Source organism: Merops nubicus, unplaced genomic scaffold (genome assembly GCF_000691845.1).
Source record: "Merops nubicus isolate BGI_N331 unplaced genomic scaffold, ASM69184v1 scaffold40127, whole genome shotgun sequence".
In the NCBI taxonomy this organism is placed as follows: Eukaryota; Metazoa; Chordata; class Aves; order Coraciiformes; family Meropidae; genus Merops; species Merops nubicus.
The window spans coordinates 46278-56133 of record NW_008621667.1 but is presented as its reverse complement, the minus strand read 5'-3'; the positions used below and the strand labels follow the sequence as shown (position 1 = coordinate 56133).

At 40.7% G+C, this 9856-nt stretch overlaps 1 protein-coding gene across 1 annotated transcript in view; it reads left to right on the top strand.

Annotated features, from left to right (window-relative positions):
* Window positions 1–6777: 6777 nt before the first annotated feature.
* EYA2 (EYA transcriptional coactivator and phosphatase 2) overlaps window positions 6778–9856 on the top strand; it is a gene marked incomplete at its 3' end in the record, with an annotated part of 48555 nt that continues 45476 nt past the window's right edge. The window contains 1 exon segment of the mRNA XM_008944555.1: window positions 6778–6890. Within this exon segment, the coding sequence (XP_008942803.1) occupies window positions 6778–6890 (113 nt within the window).

The window sequence follows — 9856 nt, the reverse complement described above, 5'->3', positions numbered from 1 at the left end:
GGCCTAAAACATTAATGAAACAGGATTTTTGTCTGTTTTTTACTGTCTGGTCTATGGGTTAGAGCAAGACAGAAAAATTCCAGTGAAAGTAAAATTTTAATCAAAAAGATTGTCTCTTTTTAAAAAAAACAAAACAACCCCCCCAGAAAAAATGTGGGAAAGGATTTTAAAGTTGTTGGAATACTTTGGGTATTTTTAAACAATAGTGGCTTTGGAAGTGAGAGAGAAATGGTCTATTTTGTTGTTTTCTCAGTTATTTTTCTTAAAATTATTTAGAATTAACACATTTTAAAAAGAAACATGAATTTGGACATTTTTTCTTATGCGACATGAATCATTTCAGATGTACACAGAATTAATATGAAAAGGAAGGGCTGGTTTTCTGTGTGAAAAGTTTTCTGTTTGACTACGGAATTAACAAACCTGTTTGTAACCCAGGTCTTACTTGGCTGCTTGTCCTCTTATTTCAAATTTTTGGGGTGGTTGTTTTGTGTTTAAACTGGTTTTTTGTTGTTGTTTAAACTGGAGCACTACATGTGCATCTCCTTTACTTCATTAGAGTTGAAGGTTTTTTTAACATAACCTTGTGGTCAGCTTTTCCTAGGGCTGGACTAAACAAAAGTTGAATGTTTCAGAAGACAACAGTAGGATCTAAAAACTGAGTGAGAATATGTGCGTGGGGGGAGTGAGGAGAGGCTAGGAGCAGCAGCAGTGTGAGCCCACTGGCCTCAGCCGAGGAGGACGTGTGTCCCTGTGTGCTCGGTGTGCAGCCTCTGCCCCGCTGCCCCTGAGCTGCACAGGTCTCTGGCTCTGATGGGGCTTTCTCCCCAGCTCTTCTCGTGCAAGAGGCATCCTGTTTCAGCTGAAATGATGGCTTGTCTTGCTGTGGGCTTCAGTTTGGCCAATACACACCCCAGTTCCTTCACACTTCATTATTTTTTCTCCTCTCTCATACTTGACTCAAACTGATGAGCACTTGCAAGAAGGCTTAGCTGTGTGCCTCTTGTCTGGAGCAGCCTCACTACTACCTCAATTTTAATTTCCAGTTTCAGTCTGATATCCTTTGTCCCTTGCATATCTATCTCATAACTTTCCTCTTGTTCTTCTTGGTTCAATCCTTAGCCTGAGATATGTGCTGGAGAATAATGCAGCTGTGTACCTCTGCCCCCAGATGCTGTGCTGCAAGCTATACTACGAGTCCTCTTTTGTGTCTGGAAGGAGGTGGGCAATGATGAATCCAGACAAGCACTGCTGCTTTTATTGTCTGATTACATCAGCGAAAGGCAGCTCTCAGGAATATAAACAGCCTGAGGCACGCTGCCCTGCAGGTCACCTTGAAAGGATATCTTGTCATCGTGGCTGTACTGTCAGTCTTGTACATAAGCATTTGTGCCAGCTCAGGTTTAACTTTATGCCTGTTCAGGCCTTTCCTGCATACATGTATCAGATGTACTTGTGGATGAGCTAAGATTCATTATAAAAGAGAAAACAGCATTGTGGTTTTCACCTGCTGAAGCATTTTTGAGTTCGTGAAGTGGAAGGAACAAAGGATTTATTATAGAGGGAGAGAAAACAGCGTAACAGCTAGGAATGTACTGACAGAGGAAATGAAATATTTTCCTCTGCTTTTGAAACGTGTGGATAGAAGTAGCCAAAGTCTTCAGTGTGGGGGATTCCCTGTTATTAGAGCATCTGGGAGACGGCTGCAAGATAATAGCATTTTCCCTGTTTATGAATGATTTTTGTGTGTGTGTGTGTACAGAAGCAAAGTTAAATGGGGAGCCTAATTTTACAGCCACTTAGTTGTGGTAAAGCTGGCTAAGCTGCCAAGCTCCTCGAGGAGTTAAAACAGTACAAGTCTTAATTCCCAATGAAAATTAATGAGACATAGCAGGGGCTTTTGAAAATTTTACCTATGTGGAAAAAAGTTACAACAAATCTCATATTTCCTAGGAATGAAGGAAAGACAAACTTTTCAGGATTGGAGATTTCTTTTTTTGTTTTCTTTGAATCAGAGCTTGAGAAAGTTACCGTTTAGTAATTCACTTCTGAAATGAAGTGGGGGATCATACTCTCCTTTTTTATGGGGGGTAGTACTGAAGTCATGAAGTTGCTAGTTTCTACTTAGTAATCAGCAGCATTTTTTCAGGAGAGTAAAGGTGAAAGCAGTTGATCAAGTAATTAAAACCAGATAAAGTAATGGAAGCAAGACAAAAATGTTGCATTTGCAATTAGACTGTAATCTCTGTCTCTACTCCTCCCCTTCCCAGCAGAGCTGAAAGCAGAGGACTTGGCTTGTACCATTCCTGCCTAGGGCTCTGTGTTGGCATATGCATATGGTTAGAAAGATCTCGTGGTTTAAGCTTGTGTTTGGCCTTTAGCCACCTACAAGTAAAAATTCTTGAGAAGATCATCACATGGGGTTGTCGCCGGGAGAGTAATTTCTAGATTTGCTTCTCCCTCCATGAACAAACTTTCTTTACAATTTCATACTCCCTTAAAGTATCTTCTCTTTCCCATTGTAGGACCTGACCAGGTTTTTCTCAAGGACAGGAGTCCTGTCTTCTCTTCTCACCTGCTTCATTCTGCATGGCTCCTACGTCATTCCCTTTTAACTCTCTTCATCACTTGGCCATTGAGTTTATCCTCAGTAAATCCCTGAGTTTACTACCCAGGTCTCTTACTTAGTGAAAATGCCCCAGAAGTGTTTTGGTTTTTTATTTTATATTTGTTCATGTACTCTTATGTATTGAAACCAGAATACTATCTTCTCACCCCAGAAGTGGAGACAATATGCAGACTCCCAGGAACAAGTTTGTTGCTTCTGCGGTGAGGATGGAAATGCCATGGTCCTGAGATGATGCCTTTAGTGTGTTGAGGGGAGATGCTTTTATTCTCCTCCATCTCTTGCTGGTGCCTTCTGGCCTTTAGCTGTGCTGAGCAGAGCTGTGATGTGGTTGCATCTGCCCAGTGCGGTGGTGGTTTCCCATTTCTTCATTTCAAAACACTATCCATGAAGTTCTCGGCACCCTCGGTATCAGAGCACCTTGCTGACTCCGTCTGCATGCTGGGTCCCACTGCAGCAGGGCACTTACATCCCCCTTCGAGTACTTTGCTGGAGAGAGATGGGATCGCTCAGTAGTTTGACCTCCAGCACACGTTTGAGTGTTTTGAGTTGGAGTCTGGAATCCCTGCCTTCAAAACATCATTGTAAAGGCAAATGTGATTTGTAGGTTACCCCAACACCTTGACCAAAAATTTGAAACCTTAAAATGTTTAATTTGGTATTCCTAGCTTCAGAATGACTGAAAAATACTTTTATATTTCTTTTTTTCCTTCCTAGACATTAAAAAAGAGAGAAGTTTCTGTTCTTGGCAGAGATTTTGTGGGCCAACTTTCAGGGCAAAATATTGGTTTTTGAGTAGGGGATTCTAATGGAAAAGCTGAGCACCAAATTCACACAAGGTTCTTCTTAATTATAGAAGCCAAAAGCTCTTCCAGATGTCTGTCAGTCCAACATGCTAGATGCTGCCATCACTGGTTTTAATAAAAGCTCATAGTCAGCAAACTTTATTACTGATTTACTGTGCATTACTTAAGCCAGAAAATGTTTTTGCTCATAAAAGCAAGCAAACAAAGTCCTGATATTTTCATCAGTTGCACTCCAGCGTGACATTTACCATGTTAAATACCATTCTGGTTCCATTCTTTTACTGAAGATCTTCTGTAGATTGCCATCTTTAAAACTGGAATTTCAGAAACTCTTGTGAAGAAATACAGAAGCGAGAAATGCAGATGAGGAGAAGGGTAAATGGTGCGTGCAAAACAGGCAAAGCCACTGGCAGTGCAAACACCGGCGTGACGTGCACAAGCAGACAGGCATTTCTCTGAAAAGTTACCTGTTTGTACATGCAACCAAGATGTACTCTAAGAAAAAATGGAAGCTAAAAAGCCCCAGGAAAATGTTACGGAACAAATACGGGGAAGCACGAGGTGACGTTGTGAATACAAAAGTGAACAGAACAAAACCAGTAGAAATCTCATCAGTCAGAGAGTAGCTAATGAAATCTCTGAACAATGATGTAATTAAAGTGCATTAATCATTATAAAAGATCATTTCCCTTTAAACATCTGCTCCTATTCACTTGGCAACAGTCTGGGCAGTGTCATGAATGATGGGGTTTTGGATTATGCTGAAGGGCATGTGTTATCTGAGAAACAGTGTAGAACATCCTCAGCCTGACAGGATCTGGGACAGCAGTGCTTTTCCTCAATTCAGGTGTAGCATTAAGGAACTAAAAAAATGGAGATTGCTTATGGTGGAAAGGAAAGCCTGATAAAAAACTGAACCTTGCTTTCTCAGCCGTGCAAACAAACTTTAAGTGGATGCCAATGGATTCGAGTGAAGCAATTCCTCTGGGAAGAGAGCCGCCACTGCTTTTAAAAGAGCCTTAGGGGAGCCATAGTTTCTTGTAGGATAGACCTTGTTGCTCCTCAGTGAGAAGTAAACAGCACAAAAATCTTCCTGACCCCTTTCTCTGCAGCAGCCTGGCTGAGCCAGTGACAGAGTGACATTAGCCATTTCAGAAGAAAAAATCTTTTCCTTCTGGCATAAGCAAATCGTGCAGAAGAGCCATGACCTTCAGACTACTCAGTGTATAGTCCATTGGTCATTCACTGCTGACTTAAAGGTCTCTCCTTTGTGGCATGTAATGAGGAAGCCTTTACCAGCCTCCGGACTTGAGACTGTGTTGGTGGTGAAATGCATATGTCCACATGGATTTCCAAGGGAGGCAGACGAGCAGAGCCCAGACCCTGTTTGGAGAAAGTAGGACTGGGACTGTGGACTTTGTAAATGGTTATGCCTCTTCATACCCATTTTTGGCAGTTCTTCAATTTCCCAGACGATGGATCTTTTTCTGCCTGGGCAGAGTGCCTTCCCAGCTGTTAGGCAGGGAGAGTGACAGTGAGCTGGGCTTTGGTCTCTGCTGCTCAGTTACAGGTAAAATACTTGGCCTGGTTTGTGCCTGTTCATAACAACACCCTCCCTCACAGGGACTTGCAGGCTTTGTAAAAGCGATTGGAGAGGTTCAGATAAAAAGGTATGTGGTTTATTGTTCTCTGTTTCTCAAAGCTGGTAAAGTCATACCGTAGGATTTAAACAGACAATCGAACCAAACCTCTTTGCTGCTCCCAGAAGCTCACAGATTAGTATTGCAGAAGCCCAGTGTCAAGATGTCAGGTCTATGTGCTGTTGTCTTCAACTTCGTGGTGTCTTAGGTATGCTGTGGATTGCTGCTGGGCTATCTGCTGCCGTTGCAGGCCAGGTCAGATAGGTGCAGCCTGAGATCAGGGGTGTGCCAGCCGCCTTTGCAGGCAGTGTGTTCAGTGCTGAGCTGAAAGGGGAGCCTGTGCGTGCTGCAGCCAGGTGCCTTAGACCTGCTCACCACCATATGCCCTCTCTCCCATCTGCTCTTGCTCTGGCCCTGCTCCATCCCAGAGCACAGTTACACTTTCTCCTAATAGTCCTAATTGCCCCTAGTAGCCTCCAGAGGGATGAAGTAAGGTTGTACTCAATGTGACTGCAGAGAGAAAAGGAGGGCACAGTGTCCTAGAGTGCTCCTCTTCTCATCATTGGTTCTGTACTTGAACCAAAAGCTTCAAAATACATTAGTGTTAGAAAATTCAAATAGGTTTCTATAGCATTGTGTGTGTGAACAAAAAGAGAAATAGTTAATTGACAAATTTAGCTTCATATTTACTTTGAGCTGTGGGTTCCTCACAGAAAATTTTGAGGGTAAATGTGTCCAGGAACCCTGCCTTGCATAAAAACCATCATACATGTATCTGATGTAACACACAGTTTCCTTACTGTACTCACCCTGTTGTCTTTACCCAAACTTGCAGATGTAGGTCTGCAAATCTGTGCACTTGTATGCCATACTTGTACCCTTCCAAACCATCCAACGCTTCAAGGAAAGCACATGTCTTTGGAGTCCACTTCTGAAAAGGTGTACAGCTGGGGATAGACACCCGTGTTGAAAACAGGAGTGTTAGATGAATAGACCTGTCCATGTTGTGCATAGGGTCTGAAGTAATGATTATTAAATTGTTCTCTTTTCTGAACTATTTGTGCAATACAGAATTTGACTGTAGTGTAGGTGGTGTGCACACAACCAGCTGCATTTTTCTTTGGAAACTCGAATCCTGTATGTTGTTAATTTGAAATTTTTGGTTAAATCCGATGAGGTTATTTGTGTGAAAGGGACTGTCCTTGTGTCACTGCCACCTAATGGTCAGGACATTGTAGTTAGGTGCCTGGTTTAGATGTCCCTTGGAAAACATCCTCTCACCAGTACTACTAAGCTTATTACCTTATAACACTAGATAATGCTGTTAACTGCCCTCCAATTAATTTTCAGCCCTTAATAGTTTATTCTGGAGCCTAACTGGACACTGGTGTGTACTTTCTCACTCTGATGGCATATGAGAGATCAAGAAATTTAGTTTCTGTACGGCAAAACCTGGGAAGAAAGAGAAAGCATTAATCAGATTGGTGTAATCTCCAAGGAAGCAAGTACTGCATTTTAATTCAGCATTTCCCTTTGATGAAAACTTTAGTGAATGTTATTCTGTGGAATTTATATGAAGCCTGGGTTTAGGTAATCAGCTTTAATATTTCTACTCTTAGGGGAAAAAAAAATAGAATCATTAGTAAGCATGCATAATTAATGAATAAATTATATTTTTCCTTTGTTTTCCTTCAGGTATAAGGAAATGCTAGATCTAGTGATATCACCCAGCCTGACTGTAAATAGAGAGTGCCCTGACAGACTGAAGCTTAACCTTTCTAACATTTACACCACGGCTCCAGATGACATAGAAGGTAAGTTGCCTCTTTTGCTTACTGCTTACTGGATTTAGTATAGTGTATGTGTGTGTAAATATATATCATGTGTGTGGATGTAACCAAAGGGAGCTGACCACAGGCAAGGCATCCGCATCTGCCAATTAGTTCTACAGTAGAGTGAGATTTTTGAGTATTTTTGTAGACACTCCTGTTGTGAATTGTTTAGTTCAGCAATGGTTTGAATTCAAATGGAACTGAAATGTTTTCTGTGTTGATGTATATCTCTGAATAGTAGGTGCACATGTATATATTTGCTCTGCTGGAGTAATTGCAGATACAAAACAGATTTTGTGTAGAGCTGGTAGTTTTTGTTTGGACCCTACTAGAGCCCCAGTGGTGGTGTAAACGTGAGCCTTGGGCTTTGGTGGCTGTGCTGCTGCTGTTGGGGTGGGGAGCATGGGGGCTTCCAGGCCAAGCAATGTATCATGCAGCCAGAAAATATTTTGCCAAAGCAGCTCTGTGCCCCAGCTTGCGTTGTGCTGAGATCACTGCTGTCATCTCCAAACGGTTAGCCCTGCTGGCCTCTGCTCTGAAGTTTCACATTTGGCAGGTACCAAGGACAAATTCTTTCAGTGGCTGAGGCTCTAATGGGAATTTATCTGCGCCTCTCCTCCTCCTCCTCCTCCTCCTCCTCCCCTCCCCTCCCCATCATACTGTTCAAGTGAAGGAAACAGAAGAAGGTTAAATCTGCTAAAAAAATTATTGGCAAGTGATGCCGCTGAACTAGTTCTTGCTAGTACAATCCCAGCTATTGTTTGCTGCGGTCAGGATCTGTCAGCTTTCCTGTTAGAGGGGAGTTAGGAAAAGGCACTGGCTATTATGTTTTAGTAGTATGTTTAACCCTTCATTTAGAGGCTCTCAGAAGCCAAGGAGATGTTTTGATTTCATGTTTGCTAAGGCATTAGAAACTGCGTAACTAAGCCACGTATATAATGGCTGCCTATTTACATTTATTTTAAAGAGCAGTTGGAGGGATAACAGTCTAAAGGAAACATCCTTTTAAATGTACATTTGCATAAAGGATTAGATCTAGAAATGATTTTTAAATACATTATGTTGTAAACTTCTTGGTGCAGGAACTATTTGTTATAGAAAGAAGAGCCAACATAGTTGTATTGTTGGAAGCAAGTTTGCTAGTGACTTGTTGATGTGTTTCTTATAGATGTGTCATGGTTATTTTTCTACAGAAAGATCCCCTTTTCCCTTAAAAATACTTCTTGTTAATTGGAAGAACAGGAAAATACTTGTGTGTTGTCAATACGTGTCAAGTCTCAGACTGCCAGAGCTTTTCATGCAATAAATGCTCACAAATGTATGCTCTGTATTACACATATATTTTTAAACTTAGCAAGTCTAGTCATAATACTTACTTATGTGGATGTCTGTGGGGATGTCTGGCCTGCTTTTTTCACGGGTGCTTATCATGAGATGCGCAGTTATTTCAACGTAATTTTCAAGTGCACCTTTTGCCTGTAGTCCAACACTTTTAGGTAGAAACGCACATATGTTAAATCACCTTTTTTGGCATGACAGTAGCATATTGCATACTCAAATCAGTAAATTCCCACTTAGCATTTTTGGAAAATGTTACTCTGTATTCAAAAGGAAAAAAAAAAATGAAGCTGGAATATATTTCTAATAGAAAAGAGATCAAACTTATGCTCAAACTGTCTCTTCTGCTGATCTTGAAATGTGAAAGGCATTATGAATTAAATGAATGAGAATTAAAGAAGTGTATTTCTTCAGTGCAGTTCTGTTTGGAAACGAGGAGCAGTGTGACTGACAGTAATGGTATCGGTTTTGTTTTCACAGTCTAAAAATGTAATTTTCTAAACTTTTCTTTCAGGTAAGCCAAAGCAAATTTTTCATAGTGAGTCTGAAGGTGAGTCAGGTAAGCCCAGCTTTGGATTTAAAAACAATCTTTCTTTCTATATCTATAAGCATAGGAAGATATATAGGACAGGAAGGTGTCCAGCATGATGCTAGGAAATTCTTTAGGGTCCAGAGTATAGGCTTGTGGACAGATGACTCCTGGGATCTATTGCTGCACAGATAGATGCACCCAAACTGGGTTTTTCTGTTCATAATAGTAATAATAAGAAGCAGCAGTGTCAATGCAGTCATGGCCAGCTCACTCTGAAACCTGTTTCAGGCAGTCATCAGTGCCTCTGTTACCAGAGCCCCCTCCCTAAAGCAATGGTGCTGCAGTAACTCTGCTCTGATACTGCACATGAAACACTTGGGGCACCCTTAAGGGTAAATATGGGGCAAGAAGGTGGTCGCAGTCAGCTTGTAGTCACTCAAGTGGTTGACAGGTTGCTGGGGAGACTGCTGAAAGGCTTGGGAACATTACCAAAAAAAGGCTGTTTGCTCTGAGATTCAGAAAAGAGTTCAGTAAGAACAGACACCTTTATTTTCACTCTTTATCTATTCTAATGTGTAGTTCTGATTAAACAACTGCAATTATCCTGGAGAAGAAAGGAAGGAGCATATGTATCTTATGTATATTTTTTTCTATTTTGAATAAAGTTACCTATGAAGATTTCAGAGCTTATGAAAAAGGGGACCCTTTTGAAGAAAGTGTGTTCTACATGCTTCCATCTTTTAATCAAATATGATTTCCTAGGAAATTAATCTCAGTCTTACTAAGCTTGTTATTATGTTTCCTAGGAAATTTAAAATTTGAGTAGTATTATTATATACAGTAAACATATGAATTTTAACATTCTAAAAAGAAAATAAAATCTTGTAATTTATATTTTTAGTTAGAACTCATGCACCTTCATTGGGGTTTTTCCCATAAACCAGCAAACAAAGATAAAACCGCATTTTTAAATGAAATTTAGTTTTAAAAATTGTCAGATTAAAGGGCTGTGGTATTTTAAAATAGTTTGGTGTAATCTCCATGTTACAGTGTAAAATGATAAAGCCATGTAAAATTTTGTG